The sequence below is a fragment of the Camarhynchus parvulus genome, chromosome 4 (assembly GCF_901933205.1).
Source record: "Camarhynchus parvulus chromosome 4, STF_HiC, whole genome shotgun sequence".
In the NCBI taxonomy this organism is placed as follows: Eukaryota; Metazoa; Chordata; class Aves; order Passeriformes; family Thraupidae; genus Camarhynchus; species Camarhynchus parvulus.
Genome location: NC_044574.1, coordinates 58,816,762 through 58,838,185, shown reverse-complemented (window position 1 = coordinate 58,838,185; position 21,424 = coordinate 58,816,762). Strand labels below are relative to the sequence as shown.

General features: G+C 38.5%; 1 protein-coding gene across 6 annotated transcripts in view; it reads left to right on the top strand.

The window, feature by feature from the left end:
* The window catches only part of LRBA (LPS responsive beige-like anchor protein), a 367,939-nt gene that overhangs the window by 315,244 nt on the left and 31,271 nt on the right, over nucleotides 1-21,424 (top strand). For 5 of the 6 annotated variants that reach the window (XM_030947121.1, XM_030947120.1, XM_030947125.1 and 2 more), the window contains 4 exons: nucleotides 11,735-11,824; nucleotides 14,934-15,126; nucleotides 17,819-17,881; nucleotides 20,995-21,150. In XM_030947121.1, the coding sequence (XP_030802981.1) occupies nucleotides 11,735-11,824; nucleotides 14,934-15,126; nucleotides 17,819-17,881; nucleotides 20,995-21,150 (502 nt within the window). The remainder of the gene's footprint in view (nucleotides 1-11,734; nucleotides 11,825-14,933; nucleotides 15,127-17,818; nucleotides 17,882-20,994; nucleotides 21,151-21,424) is intronic. The other variant, XM_030947122.1, reaches the window with a different exon arrangement.

The following is a 21,424-nucleotide window of genomic DNA, read 5'->3' as shown; positions in this document are numbered from 1 at the left end:
GGACCTGTGCTAACATTCTGTGCTACCAAGCAGCTTCAATCAGCATTTATTTTTCTCCTTCAGTCAGCCTACCAAAAAATATCTCCTCTTTTCTCCACCAAATTCATGGTTAGAACTCAAATGAATTTCTGATGTGGACAATTTACAGTATTTTTAGGCAGGCACAGCACCTCAGACTGAGTATCTTTTTATCAGGCAGGTATTAAACTGGATTTCTTGGTTTCAAAAATGATGATTTTAGCTTTTTCCTCTTGATACGATTCGGGTTTGGGTCTTTAAATCTTGACAGTTGTAGCAGAAGTAGTATTTTTATTTGCAAACCTAAACCAAAGAGAAGCTGCTGTATATTGTGAGAGCTGCAAGTTATTGGGGCTTTTAGGTATCATATGGAAATAATAGCAAGTGCTTAAACCTTGGCAATTTCCCCACGCAGATAGTGCTGAGCCTGTACCACATCAGCAATGAGAGGCCTATGATGCATGTGTTCCTGAGGTATCTCCACAGATATATACATGGGTATTGGTGACCTAACTCATCAAAGAGGCCACACACAGAACAATGGTGGAAGGCACTGAGGAGTGGAGGGGTGTAGGTTAATGCAGAATTTCCTTAGGTCTCCTAAATGGCTCCGACTGGCACCTTTATTTTTATAGGCAGTCAGGTTATATATATTACAAGAAGGAAGTACTCGTCTAGGAAGGAAAACTACTTGATTAAAACCATATTCCACCTTTTTTTTTTTCAACTGAAAACGTAGAACTTTTACATCCTCTTATACTGCTGTGAACAATTTTTTCCTGCCATTCTTTCTGCCTATGGGAATAAAGGAAGTAAAGTATTTTGAAAGGATCTGACTGCCATAATAGAAAATTTTAAACTAAAATGCAAACCATGGGCCACATGCTACCTTTTGGCAGATAAACCCTGGGGAGTGCAAAGCTTGCATAATTCAAAGGCAAATCTCCGGGGGAGGGGAGTAGATCAAGAGAGAGGGGTTTGAGTCGCAGCCAGTGGGGGAAGGGAGCTGCAGCCAGGAGAAGCAGGGCAAGGGATCCAGTATCCCTGCTGGCATATTGGTGTACTGCTCATTCTGCAGAGACCATTCTTCCTCCTCCTCTTCCCCTCCAAGCATTTTGGTAGTGCTGTCGTTGACTCTGCTCCTTGTGTGTTTTGCTGAAGGAGGTGACTGCTGCAGAGGGAAGTTGCTGTTCAGTGGGCAAGCAGTAAATATCCTGGGGAGAAACACTGCATTTGCCAGCAGAGCTCTGCTGTGTCACTGCCTTCTGTTGACTTGCTCTTGAGCATCATGATTTGATCTGTGGAACTCCCAATCACAAGATCTGCTGTGGAAGGACTCTTTTTTTGCCTGGATGGAAGGGGCAAGGAGTCATTTAGCACAGACAAATGTCATCCAGCTGTTCTGGAGAGAATTCACAGCACCTTCTTATCACAAATTCTGCTCTCTTTTTGCCATAGCTGTCCAAGAATGGAGTAAAAAAAAAAGTAGAATTAGATCTAAGTCACTCAGACAAGTGACTGATTAGGAGCTGAAGCACAATCCATACAGAATAATTTGTATCTAGGGCTGATTGGTGGGTATTTTCATCAGTGTTGGTCAGAAGAACAGAAATTCCTCTTGTCTCTGGCTTAGTGTAAGAAAGGACAACGTGAATGTGGGCTGCCCTCAGTTACTACTTAAAAGTACATTTCTCCACTGATATCCCTATGTAGTTAGTGTAAACACTGGATAAAAGCAAAGAAAAGAAACAAAGTTAGTAGCAGGAAGATGAAATATTATTTGGAGAATGCATCCTTGATTTGTACGGGAAGTACAAATTGTATTTGTATAGAGGATTTGTGCTTCCCTACCCTTCAAGAAGCACCCTGAATTTTATACCATGCTTATCAAAAAGCCACATTTGAAAAACAAAACAAAACCATCTGATATGATCTTTTAAGTCAGCAATTAAGGAAGACTAATAATTTTTAAATTAGCAATAATATCTCTAAAAATGTAAGAATAAGTCCCATTAAATAATAACATTGAGTGATTTGCTTTTAGCCTTCGATGGTTCTGTTGTTTTGTACTTCTTCCTCTGAAAAGAAGCTGCCTTTTTGTTACGTGAAGGTGTCTGTTTAACATTAGGAAGCAAGCTTTCTCCATTTTTTGGCACATTTCTTTCTATTGGTGATGTTTCATTTCCATATGAACTGAGGAGTTTCAAAAATTGTGAAGAATCACCTTCAACATAGCATTTGGCTTGGTATTTGAATGTGCCACTTCTGATTATATATATAAAAAAGATAATTCTTTTATTTTCAGTTTTAAAGCATATGGGATAAATTATTTAATGGATAATAGCTTTTAAATGTTATTCAAGATTAATATCTTTGGGTAAGTTTTATGCATCTTAGGCCTATCTCTTATGAGCCTTACTTTATTTTTAAATATTTACGGTTTGAAAGACTTGTGTGCCCAAAAGAAGTTACAAGGATGTTTAGTTTACATGACCCCAGTTTCATGACAGCAGTAGCAGATCTGATATCTTATCCCAGAGAAAGCATTTTTGGCCTCTTCTTTAGGTCTGGTCATGGTGGGAGTTAATAACATATTTCAGCTCTAGCTTAGCTGGAGAACCCTGACAACAGTGAATCTTTCACAGAGTATAAACACAATTTGTATTTATAACATAGTTAACATTTACTAAATAGTTGGGAAAATGATCAGTCTGGATTTGGCAATGGTCTTTGTTGTGGCTGTGATGAGTTTTAAAATGTAGGGTAAAATGATTGTAAAAAAACTGTCGCAGAGCAGTAAATTTCCATGCGCTGTGTTTGGTAACAAATAACAAATTCACTCAGGCGACATTCAAAGTACCGTAGAAACCATCTTTGAATTGTCTCTGGCTGGAAGTGTGCTGCACAGATGGCATGTTTGGTGTTGTACAGCACAGGAACAGTGGGAAAAGCCAAATAAGTGTTTGACATTGGTCTCATTTTAACTGCAAATCTGTATTAAAATACCCCTGTATGGAAATGGAATTATGAAGGCTGTGTTTAAAGGATTGTAGAGTGATTTAATGGCTAAGGAGATGTGGACTTGGCAATGCATCCAAGCCCATGCCTTGGTCTGTTCCTGGGGCGGTACCCGTGGTAGGAGTGTGCAGCAGAGGCAGGGCCTCCTGTGAGGGCAGGTACCGCCGCTCAATGAAATCAGCTTGCCTGGGCATCGGGCCTTTCCCATGAAAGGGTGCAGTATGTCCCTCTGGTGAAAGGAGCATTAAATAACAGGAGCACCACTCCTGCCACCTGTTTGTATCAGTTACCTATTAGTTCTCACATCTCTGCTCACACTGTGACCTACTTGTGGTGTTGGAGTAAATGAGCAAAATGAGCATAAGCAAGAGCTTACTGCAATTATCCGGGAGGTGTGGCATTCCTGTGATTCCATTCAGCCTGGAGTTTGATGTGATGAATGGGGATTTATTGCCCTTTGTCTTAGCTTACATATTTACTACAATGCTTACAAACAGACATGAAAAATATTCAGCTGGGTTCTGATCCAGAAAAATATTTGACCTTGTTCTTCTCTTTTAGTCTTCATTACAGGGTAGATTGTAATTTTACCTGCTGATTCTGCTTCTTTGTGCAGCAGAAAAAGAGACATTTTAGAGTTAATTAAATTAGGACTGGGATGCTCCATGTATAAGGATTTAAAAAAATGGCAAGAAGTAGTAAAATTTTTTGGAACGAGGTAACACATGTGAATTAGTTCTTCAGCTCTGAGTGCTTTTTTTCGCTCAGCCTTTGTTTGAAATTCAAGGGATAGAAATTTTCAGTGCAGTCAGTTCCCTCACCTCTTGCTTGACCTGTCTTGAGGATCTATAACAGCCAGAGACCTCCTGAGCTCCTTACATTTTCATTTGTGCCTGGCTGGTCAGTCTTAGCTGACATGTTTGTTGGCTAGCATTAAATAAGAAAGAATAATAGAAAGGTAAATAAGGTAGGGATAAAAGTGATATTCATAATGCTTCAAAAATAACTCCTTTTGGTATAAATTCTTTCTATTTTTAAACTACTTTTTCTTCTTCCATATGCGAAAAGGATGAGATATACTTGTATATAATAATTACAGTTATACACCAAGTCATTTAGCCTTGAAAGAAACATGGAAGTGAACAGGCTACAGGAATTTTTTGTGTCATCAACATGCTTTGATTATTTGCAGCCTCTTTATGCTGTCTGAATGGTCTCTGTACTGACTTTCATAGTAATTGGAAATGAAACATTTTTATTTGGAATATTTTCATTCTATGTGCTTGTTGCAGCCCAGGGTGTCTAACCTAGGCATCAGTGTTCCTACTGTGGCCATAGGTGTGTGTAGTGTTTACTTACCAAAATTTGTTATTTTAATTATTAGTTATATTTGATAAATAGCTACTGCTTGAGTGAGAATGCTTGTGGTCGTGCCGGAGGTGTTTTCCTCAAGCAAGCCTCAGTCCAAGTCTTTTCCAAAAGTCAAGTCTCAGTTAAATGCTACATTCTATTAAATAACAAAAATTTCATGTTTTTCAGTAGAAAACCCTGAGATAGCTTTGCACCCATAGTTTGGAAACAGCAAGTTTGATCTTGCAGGTAGTAGTTATGAGAGCTTAAATAAATGTATTTCATAGCTTAAGAAAAGGAATTGCTTATTTCTTTTTCACAATTGTTGCAGATTCTGACAGGTGATCAGAGAAGACAGTTTAAAGACCACTACATTTTGGATTTTGACATCTGTGTATTAACCTCCTCCAGATTGAAATGTTTTATTTTAATGACGCTTTTTTATTTAATAAATAGAGATGACATCAATGTTTAGGAAATTCTGTGGACTGTTAACAGATTGGAATTGATTGCTTTTTTCCAGAGGAAAGAGTTTAATATAAGAAAATTTGGGATTGTTTAGCTATTTAGAGAAGCAAATTAATAATGCCAGAAATTGAAGTTTGAGGGTGTTGTGCATGGCAGTGCCACTACTTTCTCTGTGATAATTATTGATTTGAAATTAAAGCACTGATTTGCTCTCTCGAAATCTTTAGCTGCCACAGAAAAGAGAAGTGGGAAGCAATTTTGGTTGTGGTGCTCAAATAAAACAGAAACTGTTGTATTTTAAAAAACTGATTCCAGAGCAGCTTAGGCTTTTGCTTGTATTGACTCCAGTTTTATTTGCAGGTCCTTAAATTGATCTTTACTCTCCTTTTAGACTCTTTTCCCTTTTTATTTTGTCAGTCTCTTTGAAGTAGTACCAGACCTGTTTTTGTAGTTCTAGTGCTTTTTATCTGCTTCTTTCCAGTAGCCAAAGATTTAGGTGTTTTGAATGAGCACATCAATGTTCCAGACAGAGATACTGTTTGAAATTATCCATGAACCCAGAGCCTCTGAACATTATTGAGTGACATTTGTTTCTGTTGGTTGTGTCTGCTCTGACTAACTGGTTTCTTTCAGATTGGCAGCTGGGATTACGCTGCAGTAGACGGACAGCTGCGTGAGCTGGAGATTGCAGCCAGGCCGGGCTGTGCCTCTGTTTAATATGCCTGGAATGTATATGTTCAGATTGGGGCAACTTGCACGGCCCTGAGGGGCTTCTATTTGTATTCTCACAAACTGTGATTACTTCCTGTTTTATTTTAATGAGTGCCATGTAATTGTCACACTGATTTGTCTGGACAAAAAGACTTCATTTTTTCTTTTTTCTCACAGAAAATTCCTTAATGTAGTTTAAGAGCTGGTTTAGTGTTTTTGTTTGTAAAGATATGGTGGAAGGCATCCTATGCAGTTCTCCTTTCTTCACTTTCTGATCTGAACAGGATAATGTATTATTCATATATTGATTCCAAACAGCTTGAGGAAAAAAAAGTAATCCTGTTTAGGGTAACCTCTTCCCATCCATATATCTGTAATATGGATTTTATAAACAACAAGTGGTTAGACCAGTAACCAATCTCCAGACAATTCTGGTATTTTCAGAAATCAGTTTTTTTCTGATATTTTCAGGCAGGAGGAGGTGAAACTGGGGGGTGATAAGAAGAAAATAAATATCTTAGGCAGCAGATATATTTCTTACAAGGAGGGTAAGAAGAAGGAAAAAAAATGCTGAATTTCTATTTGATGGCTTTAATTTCTCCATGTATCTGTAGTTTTTCTGTGTAATGAGGCCCACAGTTTTGTTACAGACCTTGCTAACACACAGGCAAAGGTTGTGCACTTTTTGCTCCATCCCAAGTTGCTCGTGTGCCCTAATAAGGCCTCTCTCTGCGGGCTGCTGACAGTATTTCTGCCCACGCTTTGGCTCTGGAGCCATAACCCTGAAGTGCTGGGCTTGGAGCTGTACCTGCGCTAGTGGGCAGCAACAAGAGCCTTCTGCATTCTGCTTGGTTAGCAGAGGGTACATCACAAACATTTTGCAGTCAGGTTTAATGAAACCTAGAGAACAATAGGTAACTCTTGGTCTTGTAGTGTGTTTTCCTTAGCCTTTCTTCTGCTCCATTCTCTTCCTTGCTATTTGTTAGATTTCAAAGCTAGCACACACAATTTTCTTAAATCAGTATATTAAGTGAATGGTGAAATGAGTAAACAAAATATGGAAGTGATTCAGAACAAAATATTTGATTTGTAAAGTCAAAACAAGAGAAATAATTTTCTGGTTTGACATGAAGAAACTAGACTGCTCATTTTATTTTTAAAATAGCAAATGTGAGTGTGTGAATTTATGATAGTAACATTTGAGTGCTGTATTTTTTCCTTGGGTCAAGTGTAGTGCAATATCCCCAGGGCAGGTGTACAGTCAGCCAGCATATACATTGCCTCTGTTAGAAAAGCATTTTGCCCATTTTTCACAATCTTGGTCTAATGGGGATTGTTAGGAAACAAGGGAGATGGTACTACAAAGAGCTTCTCTTTACAATCTTGTGCCTCTTTTCAGCAATTTTATGTATTGTTATGAATTGTGCTTGCTCTCTGGCTAGTGTTATCTGTATTCCTGGAGTCCTAGAGGAATTTAAATAAGAATATTCCTGTAGGGGTGTAAGTGGCTCTCTCTGATCAGAAGGGGTTTTCTGATCACTTGTTACCAGAGCTGGATTTTAATCATTGTCTGTGGGGAAAGGAGCTCCTTGGTTGGCCGCTGAGCCATTCAACTTCCCTGTCAAACAGTCTGTGTTCTCTGATGCTCTAAAGCAACATCTGGGTGGAGGGAAAGGGAAAGCAAGTAATCATAATTGCATATCACTCAAGCCAATAGAAATCACTGAGGAACATGTGTGTAAACCTCTTTGAATATTGAAAAGTGAGGTAGGAGCGGCAGAGAGCCAAAATAATTACTTTTGCAAGGGCTGTTATTTTCTGGACGTAATACTGGGCAGAAAGATGGAGGATGAACCCAAAACGTTTTCTGTCCCTGACGTGTGTGCTGAAAGAATATATATTACAATGCATCCTGTTATTTCACCTGGGGTTTCAAATGTTTGGCAACTAAATCATAGAGATTTGGGAAGTAACTGGGAATACTTTGGTGCAGAACTGTAATGGAGCTGAGAGCAGCCTCTTTGTAACAAATGAGGAGGTTGTAGCTTGTTGTACCCTCAGACCAAGGCATGCATTTTAACATGGGTGTGCTGTGCCCCTGGACTCCTCAATTTGGTGTTTTGTGTCTGAGGAGGCATGATGAAAGCAACTCTGAGCTAGTCCCTTTAAAGGTATTTAAATCTGGAGTTAAATGGTGTATGTCTTGCCTTTTAACTGTTATGGGCCTTCATTTGAGAATTTGAGTTCAAAACTGGAAACCGTTTCATTCTTTCTCTGTGACACTCACTGCAGCTCCCCCTCCACCGCCCTCCCTCATATTTAATTTTATAGTTCTTTCAGACATAAACATGAAAAAAAAGCAATTTTGACTTAGTTTCTGAGTGTTGCTGCAAAGAAAAGTAACAAACATCTGTTTTTACCTTAACTGCATCCATATGTTCAACCTCCCCATCACCCTCCTTCCCAAAAAATTTACAGCCGTATTTGATGGGTACTGCATATTGTTGAATTAACTTTCTTCACAGTTAGATGAGAGGGTAAGTTCAGAGACTGGAAATAGCCATACTAAACAGTGGCCAGGAACTACATTATAGCTAAGCCAAGTTTTCAAGTTCTTTACTTTCCTTCTTTCAATTTGCTTCCCTATTCTCCTTTTCCCCTTCCCATACCCCAAGGGAAGAGGAGATGACCTAGGAGGCTTTTTAGGAATGGGTAAAATAAGATAAATGTTAACTTAGGAAATTTGCCTATGGCTTTCATGCTTCTAAATTAATTAACATTCAAAATACAGTGTTACATAAGTATGTGTTTGGGATGCATACTGTGTGAATTATTGTAAAGGGTTGCTTACCTTGTTTCGTTTTATTGCTTCTTGTTGTAGCATCTGGAACAATTCTGGCCTTACCAAAATTTTGGGTTTGTAGGTGATTAACAGGAAAAAGGCTGTATTACTTAGGTATTTGAGAAACACTGAAATAAAATGTGGAATGACACTATGTTTTATTTTGTGGCACACATCTTGCTTTCAGTGATAAGAGTTTGTCTTGTAAGCTTTGTCTTTGTAAGCTAAAAATGTCTTTCAAGCAAAGGTTATGTATGTCTTACCAGTTATATAGTGTCCTTAATAGATGTGAAACTGGTTGTGCAAATTTCCCAAATGTTTCTACCTACAGTCATGTAAATGGCTGCATGCTCCAGAGGAATCCAGCAGTGTGAGAACACATGCCCTTCCTCTACTGCTGGAGGAGCTGTCTCTTAGTAATACTGACATGCTGGTAATAATTATTTTCAAGAAAGCTCAGTTAGAGACTGGGCTATAACTCACTAGAAAGGAAGTGGATGGTGACTTTCTGACTGATGGGCATTTTACTGTATTTTCTCAGGTGAATGGTAGGTAGGTTCTTGTCTTCAAAGGAGATACTGATTATATCTCTGAGAAAAAGATTCCCTGGTCCTACCTGATTTTCTTTGACAAGTTGAACAAAAGTCTGAGTGGCATCTGGTGCCTCTTTCTGCTGTTACATAAATTGAGAGATGGGGATTGATTCCAGCTCCACCATCACATTTCTGCTGACAGAGGGAGGTCATCTTGCATCCTTCTGTATGTGATCCTTCTGACTGAGACCTCAGAATGTGGAGCTGACATCTGGATTGACTTTGAATACAATCTGGGAAAAGGAAGGAACCATTTGGGCTTGCTAGTACACTCTCTTGGTCATTATTACAAAATGTGGAAACTAAAAAGAGAAACCTTTACTTTTTTTTTCACGGTAACCAGAAAGAATGCAGAAGATTTTTTTCTGAAGTCTAGCCACTATGTCTAGACATATTTGTCCAAGTGTTGTTGCCTTTACTCAACAGTTCTTCAAATTTCTTTTGGATTTCTGAAGACACCAGTAGAGACGGCAAACTCAAGCTAGATCATAAACAGTGTCTGTTAAGACTGAAAATGGAGAATTTGTGATCCTCTGAGGCAGGGTTTGGCAAAACCATTGCTCCACTGGTCAGCAGCTTCACCAGGTCTGACAGACACTATGTGAAAACAGACAGTGCCTCTTGACTGGCGGGTTGAGTGCAGTATTTTATGCTTGATCTGCATCTATTTGAGCTCTTGTAATGATGAAAGTATTGAAATACTGTGCATCAGTATGTGGTATCTTGTGTTTCTTCTTATCGTTTTCCCTCACTGTTAGCACCATCTAAGTATATAGTTTCCAGAGGTAGTATTGGGCATTCAAAGACATACCAGATTTCAAGGTTGAGATAAAAATTATGACTCTATTTAAAATGCTGAACCATGAGCATTTGGGAACAAAAGTTTCTGTATTGATCATAAGTCAATATTCAAGGAAATTAATAAATCTAAAGCTCAATATTTCCTTGCTTTATCTTTCCTCAGTTCTAAAAGAAAGGCATGGGAGTTGTGTTTCAAGAATATTTTATCCTGTATTCTTCTGGTTCTACCCTCAACGCAGGGCAGAATTCCCATTTGCTGGTAAAAATATGCTGCTTAATCTGCAAATAAGTTTGGGCACATCTTTTTAAAATCTGGATGTTTTGAAAGAAACAGCATTTTATGGAGAGGGTAGGGCTGCTGACCAGTTCATTTATTAATGCCTCATGTCTTTAGAGACCTCAAAGTTTTCGTGATTCCCTTGATATCTTGAGTCACAAACCCCCAGATTTGAATTTTAATGTAGCTTACTCATCAGCAGGAAGGAGACTCATGTAGTCTTACTGGGCTTTAGTATTTAATGAGTCTGATACTGCTGTTCCTCAAAAAGTGCTCACTGCATCACACTGTATGTGTGTGTCAGATTTCAGCCAGCTTTTTGATAACTTATTCACCAGTTCTTTGAAGATTATGGTCCTTTGCAGAGTGGGCAAGAGTGTTAGAATCTGTTCACAGACTAATTTCGACTCCTGCTCTGGTGAGTTCGGATATTTCAAAAGCTCTGCCAAATATAATAAAGTCAAGTGTTTTGGATGGCATGTTTACTGTCAAGAGGATGATTATTTTAAGGTCTCAGGTGCATTCTATTTTGGCTTGTTATTTTTGTAACAGGAGAATGTCCTACTAAAGGTCTTTATAATTATATAAAAATAGTTTGTAAGAGTAAGGTCAGCATTGGTGTTATTCCATTGTCTCAAAAATTTTAAGCAGTGTCTAAAATAGACCAGGAAATGTAAGTGTAAAGGAGTATTGAGGAAGATTGAACCATGAAAAAGAAGAATTAGGGGAAAATACTTGAGGCATCAGCCCATGTACAGCATGCTAGTCCACAGCAAAGGCAAGGTGATTAGTTAAGGTCACAATGAAAGAGATATAAACTAAGCTGAATGATTTGAGATTTTCTGTACTATCAGCCTGTTTCTGTGCATGGTGCAGGGGGCCAACATGACAAGAAGTAACTTGTTGAATTTTGGCTGCTTGATGTTATCTTTAAACTAGTGGGCCAAGAGGTGGCGGCATGGAAAATTAGCTGGACATGCCTAGGGCAAGAAGTGTAAGTTCACAGGTTTCAGCAGAATTATTTTAAGGAAATCACTAAGCATAATATTTTCATGTGAAATGAAAATGAAGGAAGTACTAAAGCATGTGGCTGAAATTACAGATAAACTTTAAAAACCCCCTTGCCTTCATGTTCTCCTGTAGTTTTGCTGTTGGTAGTTTAATGCATCCTAACATTCTCTGCTCTTCTTTAATAAACCTGGAAGTAAGAATAAAAGCTCGGTATTGTTTTCCTTCTAGTTACTGCTGTGAAATGAAGCAATGGAGTTTAATGTACAACACTTAATGCCTGCAGAAACTTTTTCGAAGTTAACTTTTGGTTTTGAGTTATGATACAAACAGGATAAGCCAGTGTTAGAAAGGAAAAATGGAGCCAATATAGAGGGTTTCTGATTATAATAGCTTGTTTCTGTTTAATATCATTGAGCAGGATGAGGTTTTGCAGAGTTTCTCATGGAAATAGCATCCACAGTACTAAAATGATTACCTCATTCTTAGTACCAGTGCCAAGCACTTAGCCCCACAGTGAACACACGGGGTTGATTTTCAACATGAAACAAGCCAGAAGTGTGGAATGACATTTTCAGGTGACAGTTATGGTTCTATTGCCTGTAATTAGCACCTCTTAACATGCAAACCTGCCTGTGCCTTTTCCAGGCTGTGGAAGCTCAAATACGAAGTTTTGGACAGACCCCTTCCCAACTGCTCATAGAACCACATCCTCCGAGAAGTTCTGCCATGCAGGTGGTAAGTGCCATGTTAACTCTTTGTGACCTGCCATTGTGCTCGCTTCCTTTGCTACCTTACCTTTGCAGAACTGGACACTTGCACTTTGCTTTTATGTGGTTGTGGAATTATGTTATTAAAACCAGCAGATGAGTTACGATTTGGTAGGAGTTGCATGCAGTGCTTAACTATTTCTTTTATTTGTTGCAGAAAGGATTGCATTGATTTCTAGTGTAGCGCTTTTTTTGTCAGTGTAATCTAAGAATACTTCATCTGTTGATTTTGTTAATACCATACCTGTACAGGTGAGAGCCAGTCATCGTGGAGACAATTTAGTTAATCTTTGGCAGATTCCCCAAGAAGCATGGATTTAGGAGGTGGAACTTCCTTGTCTTTTCCCACAGGCATAGGTTTTCCCCTAAAACCAGGATCACTAGGAATTCATGAGCTGAAACTTACATAGCAAAGAATGTGACTAAATGTGTTTTGCAGTAAAGCTAGGGTGATAAAATCCAGGCAGTGAGCATTAACATGCTTTCCCTTTTACCTCTACTTGTGTCTAATATAATTTTATTTTACAAACTATTATTACATTACTGATCACTTTTCATATCATGTTGTGTGCAGTCCTTGTGTTTAAAATATCATTTGTGTTGTCGTAGGTCCAGAACTAAAGATGTTAAGTGATATTCTGACAAGTGGAGCAAATGGTCTGCTAATTCCCAAGGTTTTCAAAAGGTTATGTTCCCTTATTGTTAGAGTGGACATTTCACACTGCAATACAAAAAAAACCCAAAAACCATAAACATGTCATAGAGGACATGCAAGAAGAAAATATGTCCTACTCAAGCAGACTAAGGTTATTAATTTAAAAACATATCTGAAGTGCAGAAGGTTTTAAAAGATTACAGAGAAACATGAAATGTTTCCAAAGTAGCTTACAAACCTCGTGATGCAGGAGTCTCAGAAGTGTAAACTTCCTGGATAAACTGATCTACTGGCCTTTCTCAAATGCATCACATGTTGTTCCTGAGAGTTGCTCAGCTGCCTGTGCCCCATGCCCAGGTCCCAGGCCAGCAGACACTGCAGGGACTTGTGTGTGTGTTTCAGAAGAGCCCTGCTAACAGGGATTTTGGGGAGTCCCGGTACTCCCCTTCATGCAGCCACTTGCCATATGTCTGTCTGTCTGTCATGGTGCCATGCACTGAGTGCTCACTCTAATTTAAAGGGATTTGTTTCAGGAAGAGGAGCAACTTGAGAAGTTGATTACTGACGTATTAGTCAGAGCCATTGTTATATAAATAAATTTGATACCAGAAAGCAGTTTGTGTGGTTTTATCATAATATTTTTCATGATGCTGAATTAGTGAAGATTTAGTATGTAATAGAAGAAGTTAAAATCTAAGAAGTTAGCTGTTTCTAACTCCTGTGGTTTTTTGGGCTGGGGTATACCCACTAAAAAAAGCCCTTAGTTCTTCACTTGCTGGATATTAATACATGTTTTCATAATAGCACTATATTAAGTGGTTTTAAAAGTATTCCTGGAGCTGAAATACAGTAGGGATATTTTTCCTGTCATAATTTTGAATTATTTCTAGTTGCATTATTTACTGAGTTTTGTTTTCGTGTGCGTGTGTGCATGAATACAGCTGAATTGGAAGTTACCACGTGCTGTGTTAAGTGCACAAGCCATAATATACACCAGGTGTAGTAATTAGCAGTCACATGAAGGCTGCCTATTTGTCTGGTTTTGCTGCTGTTGCTGTATCCCCTTGTGTTTTCAACCATCAGATAGCTGGATTTAATTGAGGCCACATCAGATGAGGCATTACTGACACCTTTAATTGAATGAGCATCCAGGGACGGATTAACTCATAATATTGATTGGCTTTTAGCCACTTGCTCAGAAGGGTGTCTGGGTAGCTTATTAGTTGCTTTTATTTACACCTTTATGCAAGACTGTAAATAGGAATTCATAAGGCAATATGTTTTTCTAAGTACTCTTAATAACTTTTTTAAAAGGAGTGATAATAAAAATGCAAATGTATTTAATTTTTTTATTAGTTCTGTATAAATATACATTAAATGTATGCACTTACATACACATATATGTAATGAAATATTGCAGGTGGAGAATAGCCAAGGACACTTCATTAGTATTCCAATTTGGTTATTAGAAAATTAAAAATACTTGAGCAATGCAGCTACTGGTGACCATGATGATTGTACCTCTGCATTTCAATGGGGTTCTCTTTTTTTCAGATGTACCACACAGTGATAAACCCATCAGATATTGCTTTTTCTCCTCACGTTTGATATCCAGATCCTCAATATTTTGTTTTGATGTTTGCAGTATTCTTAGAGAACTTAGTTACAAAGTTAATAAACTTTCCAACTTACTAAACTGAAAAAACCAAAAACCTAAAAAATTATGTTGAAAATGAAAGTCTGGATTCATTCCCTTCCTTTAGCATTTCTGGAAACAATGCAGGATAGTGTCTGTAATCACGTCCACTTTGTATTCTTTACAACCGCATTTGATTATTTTTGTCTTTTGAAACACATTTGCAGTGAAGTCTTCTACTTTGCATTTATAAATCTTACTTTTGTAATATACACAGAACATCTATCTAGTGTATGTGTGTATCTGTTTATTTTAACGTTCTTTCATGTTCTCATCTGACTTGTAAAGAATTGCAGTCTGCCAATTTAATGCAACTCGAGACAATCTCTGGGAGCAGGAATTTCTTTTGCTCACTATTTTTTGTGTTTCCCTCCTGGTTTGGCATTACTTTCCTTGACATGCTCTCTCTGCAGATATGAAGGAAAATTCTTTTGGCAGAGATAGGCAATTGAAAACTTTTAGTTTAATCTGCTGTGATCCATAGCAAAGTGTATATACAGTCGCCTTGTGTTCAACAAAGCCCCAAGATTAATAGGGTGCAGGCAAGGTTTTCTGCCTAAAATGTTATTTCCACAAGCTTTTCCACTTATTGCATTTGCTTTTCTACTGCAGCTTCTATCAGATCTCATGGTTTTTAATTCAATCTTCCTTTTCTTGTCCTGTCTCTTCTCCTCCCCGTGTTCTCTTTTCCTGTGTATTTGGGTTCTTGTTGTGTGCACTCAACAGTATCTCCTCCTGCAGAGCCCCTTGATGTTCACAGAGCAAGCCCAGCAGGATGTTATCATGGTCCTCAAGTTCCCATCCAACTCCCCGGTCACTCACGTGGCTGCCAACACCCAGCCTGGCCTGGCCACTCCCGCTGTGATCACGGTCACTGCCAACAGGCTCTTTGCTGTGAACAAGTGGCACAGCCTCCCTGGTAAGTACATTAAAGCAAGAAGCCTAAGAAACCCCTGCCATCCAGCAGCACTTCTCTTGTCTGGTCACAATTTGCTGCAGAACTGTTGTGGGTTTAAAGTGCAAAAAGCAAATCCAGTTCACTGGCACAGCAGGCTCTTCACATATGGGCTTAGTTTCTCCATGGAAAGGTAATCTGAGCTATTGCAGCAAGATATGTAGCACACCAAAGGTTTGTAAAACCAATATGTTTCTTTCCAGGCCATCAGGCACCATGCAAGAAGACAAGAACAGTCTATCACTATTTAGTCACAATAAAGGCACACTCTTCCTCTTGTTCTGTCTGTTGAGAGCCTTAACATCGTGTCAAAGGCAATTTTAAAGCATGTAGAACTTGCCTGAAATCTTCTCTGCCAGTTTTTTCTTGATTAAAAACTCGATATTCTGCTCTTAAAGGCACCCCGTGAGGATTAGAAAATAAAATATATGGGAAGTCTTATCTTAAACATCCCAAAGTTACTTATGTAGGTGCTTATGTATTCTCACTATGAAAGGAAAACAAAATAGCCATTTGCACAGCAACGACTAAAATTAATTTTCCTTTAAAAGTGTGCTGTACTTGAGAATATAATTCTGCTTTTAATTCTGATATTCTCCAATCTTAAAGACATCCATCCTCCTTTCCTTGGCTATGACAGTCTTAGGCCCAAGCTGTCAAAGGAAGTTTATTTTGGTGCAGTGCAGTATATTTGGTCAAAGGCTTTTTAAGAAAGGGGGGAAAAATGACCTTCCACTAAAATAACTTAAATACAAGATACTCGCATCAGAAAAACACTTACATGGTTGAAATTCCTGCTAAGAAATCTTGACCCATGGTCCTTGATTCCTTTTTGAAAAAAGCCAGATGACTCCCACACTTTTTTCCTAATTCTTACAAATTACCTCTCAAATAGAAACATCTATGTATTATTTCACCCGCCCGAGAAACACTTCAAGAGAAAGGTGGGAAGGAAGGGGGGAAGGGAGACTTGTCTAAGATAACAAGTTGCAAGCAGGAACTATTTACAGGGCTCCCAAGATTTCTTTGAAAGGAGGATGGCGGTATCCTCTCATAGCTTGGATGTGTGACAGTGGGCATATAATAGTCAAAGCTTTTAAAAATGGCCTTTGTAAACATAGAACTCGTGGGAAGAAGAAAACTTTCAAAAGTGGTAGGAGTTGGTTTTGGTTTCAACAGAATTCTACTGGTTGATGATCTGTGAGCAAGCAACCAGTTTGGTGAGTGGAATAATAACTGGTTTGCATTGAACAGAGCTTTCAGATTTTTCAGGCTTTTCCCTCCCCTCTGAAAGGGAGAGCAGTAAGCTCTGCTTTTGAGTTGCTATTTTTTCATTTAGAGGCATTTTACACTTGTCTTGCCATTAGACAAACAGAAGCCAACCATAAATATTCAAGAAAAAATCACCTCACCCCACTTCTGTGAGAGCATACATCAGTTGCAGGCTGTTAATGGAGTACTGTGCTTGGGAAATCTGTCTGTGGACTCCTGAGCCTTTGCTATTGTTGACTTCCAATTTTATACCTAAATGGGATCTCCTAGGATGAGAGGGCAGGTATCATTACTGCTCCATATCCCCTGCTGTGGGCTTAGCATTGTCTTTGTTAATGAGGCATCATGATAAAAAAGTTAAGTTGCCAAGTGACCAGTTGTCGCTAATGTGTAATTAAAAAGCCCATTCCTGCCTTTGAATATGAATTTGGTGGCTTTGCTGACATCTAATGGCACTGGTAGCCAGCAGGATGCTCTTTTTTGTCACATAGATTTCCTGTTTTCTTCTATGTTGGTGTTTCATTGCGGTAGAACTTTGCATTTATTTACGAATCAGTTATTTAAGAAATCCTTGTATTGACACTAATTTTTATATTAAGCTGTTGATGGTAGGTAATAAAACTTACATGTAAGTATTTAGCCATTATTTCTTGTTTCTCTTCCAAGCAGGCTGCTGGGGGGGGGGAAGGTGGGGGGTGGTGGGAGCGGGTTGGGGGGATGGAGAGCAGTTTGTTTGTTTCTTTGTAGTGAAGCTGTGGAAAAAAAAAGGTTTCTTTTTACCCCTGCAGGAGAATTCAGTACATAAACATTTTAGTAGTATGTCAGGTGCCCAGATGAAATGTGGGTTGGCAGAATTAATATATTAACTTCTAGCAAATAAATGGGTTTTGGTGAAGGATGAATCCTTAAATACTGGCTGACTATGAGATGACTATGAGATTTTCCTCTCTGTATCACAACCTGACTTTTTTAAAAAAAGTCCTTTGTGCTTCAGTTGTCCAAAGCAGTCCTTTAAAAAGTAAAGAGGAAAATAGTATTTGCAACAGTCAGCAGATGGTTGTCACATTTTGTTTTCAGTCCTCTTTACCACTTAATTTTGTTTTGTTGCGACAGGAGAGGTTGCCAGTAAAGCATCTGCTAGAGCTTATGGCTCAGGACCAGAGCTGCTGCTGATGGCATACATTCAGAATAGCCCTAATCTAAAATAAATGTTTAATAAGCAGCCTGCAAAAGCACCTGGATTTTTTTTGTTTTTCATTCAATTGATGCAGAAGAATCTTGAATAGTTAAAAAAAAGGGTGTAGCTTTGATTTATAAAATATATGTGGCTTCATGTATGAAAAAAAAATTGCAAAGTTTTAAAATCTTCTTTCCTGAATTCCAGCTCATCAAGGTGCTGTACAAGACCAGCCTTACCAGCTGCCAGTGGAAATCGATCCTCTCATAGGTCTGTCACTTCCTTCTCTCTTTGCGATTCATTAAGCTCTGTATGGTGGCCCTGAAGTGTAGATTACGGTTGTTTTTCACTTGCTGGTTGCTGGGAATGGAATTTTCCTGATAAACCATTTGCATGCAAATTGGAATGCAATGAGCTGTGGCTATGCTGGTATTTCATCAACTCCCCCTCGTTGGTTTGCCTAATTTGAACAGGCCTAGGATGCGTGTCAGTGAAAATTAATATGGATGCTGTAATAATGTGTGATTGAGAATGTGCATGAAGTACTGTCAGGATAATATTGGATCTTTTCATCACTCAGACTTGTTGATGAGCAGGAGCGAGGTACGTTATGATGAATCGGTGCACTGGTAATGTGATGGAGCTCCTTTGCTGAGGAAATTTTCATAATAACAGTGGGGTTCTTAACTGCACCGTGTTGTGAAAAATAAAACCATGGTGCTAGGGTTCCATCATTAAAGGAGATCAATCCTTTCTTCATATACCTGCTGTTCAGGCTGAGGGGATTAATGTGTAATTGTAAAGCAGTTTCAAAGTTGAAATATATTGCCCACTCTGGTTTAGTGTTGAGATATTAGTATTCATTTTTCAAGGGTATTGCATCTTTTGATCAGCTTCACCAGTTAAATTTGTGTGTGTTTTTCTTTTATTAAAAAGGGGTGGACGAATGTCTCTCCTTTATTTAATGACTCAGTGTAGTAGATGCAATTCATGACTTTTTATTATAGAGGTTTATCAGTTTATATAGAGCTGATTTTTCAATTAGCAGGGTTAGAGTTTGGTCAGCTCTTTCATTACAGGCCCAACTTTGGGGAGTGCATGTTTGGAGTCTGTAGCATGGCAAATGGAACCTTAAACATGATGAGAAAAGGAAAACTCAAGTACCTAACACCAAAACACAAACTGGCTGTAGGATAGGAGCAAAGAAGACAGAATTCTGTGGCCCCCCAATTTTGTTAGACTTTGAGCTTAGTTTAAAAACCAGCTGTTTCAGTGTGGTAAAATTGGAAAAGTGGTGTGGCCAATTATAGCAGCATGGAAAAATCAGAGCAAAGATGAGCTTGCCTGGATAGGTTAGAATGACAGGTCTGTCAGACAGTGAGAATTCATTTCAAAACTAATGTGCACATCCCAGTAGGAAGTGCAATATTTTTGTCTGTAGATCCAGACTCTTCCTGTGTAGCCATTTTGCTGGGTAAGCTCTAGGATTAGGAACAATGGGGGCATATGAAACCATTTTATAGATCAGATAAAATTAAAGTGTTTTTCCTGAGTTTCTGAAATCAGTCCTCATCTGAATAATGCAATAGTTATTATGAGGCAGACATGTGCTGTAACTCTCCTTTCCTTCCTGAAACAGATTTTATCCAAAAAATGTTTGGAGCAAGAAATTTGTGCTCTGCTTTAAAATCCGCTCTCAAGTAGATCTTAGAAGTGTAAATAAATATTGCAGCAAAAAATCCCAAATCACGTTGGTACAGAGACCTTTAAAGTTAATGTTCACATTCTGAAAAATGGTTTAATATTCTCTTCCTACAATAGATCTCAAATCATCCTTGTGATTACACTGGACATAGTTTAAAAGGTTTAAGGCTTTCTTTGTCATTGCTAAGTAGCATCACTGGGTGCAAGCAGGTAATTATGTAGGTAATATTAGAGGTTTTTAATTGTGGCTAGACACATTTACCTAGAAATGGCACCTAAGAGGACCACAAAATTACACTTTTATGGTTATAGCAGGAATCTTGTTGCTGTCTTAGTCATAAGGAGGGATTCCTGCCCTTCTCATTTTCCTGGTGCACAGGAAGACATAAAAGAGCAATGTCTGATATGACACAGACCCTAGACCTCTTTTTGAGGTGAAGTGTTTTGAAGGCATTATCCTCACTGAATTAGTTGATCTGCATGTCTTTTGAGGTTCTTTTGCTGCTATTTTGTCATACAGAGCAGTTCACTGTGCATTTATAACATGGTGCTGTTACTCTTTAAGTGGCCCCAAGATCAGTGAAGACCACATTTGTGTTACCTGCAGAGAGCAAGTTGCAACACCTTGCTAAATTATTTGCTACCCATATGGACAAGACATTATCAACATTTTGAATATAGCAAAAGCATAAATAAATGAAAGATTTGATACAGAGTAAATGGAATAAGCCCAAGGCTTGGGGGGCAGCTGGCCTGTGAGAATGGAAAGGAGTCAAAGAACAAAGAGTGAAGGAGAGCGCTGGACCAGGACAGAGGTGGGTCTGGAAGACCACCTGGATGGAAGTAATGGTGCTCCGAGCAGTTGGCAGACAAACCCAGGAGAAATTACTTGCCTGGGATGTAAATCAGGTTCCCTCAGGAACAAAGCACACTGAAAGTTCTTCCTACAGTGTAGGATTTTCATGATATATGTGTGTGAGACCTATGTATGTGTGTATGTATATATATATCTATATATCTGCACACCTTATTAATTTAAGGACAAGATATAACATGACAAATGTGTTCACTAATTGATTCCTGTCCATTTAATGCATTCCCAATGCAAGAGTATCTCGGGAAATAAAACATTAAGTGATCAAAATATGGCAAATAATTTCTCCCAACCCTAAAGTTAATTGTGGAGATAACCTGGTTAATTTTTGTGCCTTGCTTAAAAAAATTCGAACAGTAGTGATATTTACTGAAATTTTTCTTTTTTCAAATGGCACTGCTTGCATTGAAATACAACTGATGTAAAATTTAAAATCATGATCCTTTGTGTGCTGCATTTGAACCACTATGCGGTTTTTAATTTCTTATACTTCAAGAAGGAGGGAAGGAATCTTATTACATTTCTGTGTACTGTTGCCTATGTTCAATCTTCCATTTATTTCTCAGCTGCATGTCACTTAAAAAGGGGATTTCTTCTATTTTACAATATATACTACAGGGAATTAGCATTGTTCCTAGAAGTGTAATGAGAATTTAAAGTAGAATTAGAAAGAAAATGTCCCTGCTACAAAAAAAAGTAGCGGAAGTGAGGAGTCTATTTGGTGTGAACGTTAGTTTCTAAATTGTGCTTTTGTTCTGTGAAGGTGGATGCTAAAATATCTTGGTCTGTATGTTTTTCTGTTCAGCCAGCAATACAGGTATGCACAGGAGGCAAATCACTGACCTTTTAGACCAAAGCATTCAGGTGCATTCCCAGTGTTTTGTCATCACCTCTGACAATCGTTACATCTTGGTCTGTGGCTTCTGGGACAAGAGTTTCCGTGTTTACTCTACTGACTCAGGTAATGTATTTTTAAAATATGGAAACAGACTAAAAGATTTTTTTCTGTTCATAATCAGCCTACTGTTTCAAATAAAGGAGGAGGGGTGGAGTGTGTATTTATTCCCCTATTAATAATGCTTGTCAAATCTTTCCTTGCCTACTGCTGCCATGTATTGTGTGCTATCATTTTTGGGGAATGATGGCACATGTGAGAGAAGCTCTGGTTTAGACTGAGCTTCACACTTCAAGCTCACAGGGCAGGGATGCCTGCTCTTGCACTGTAGTTTTCACAG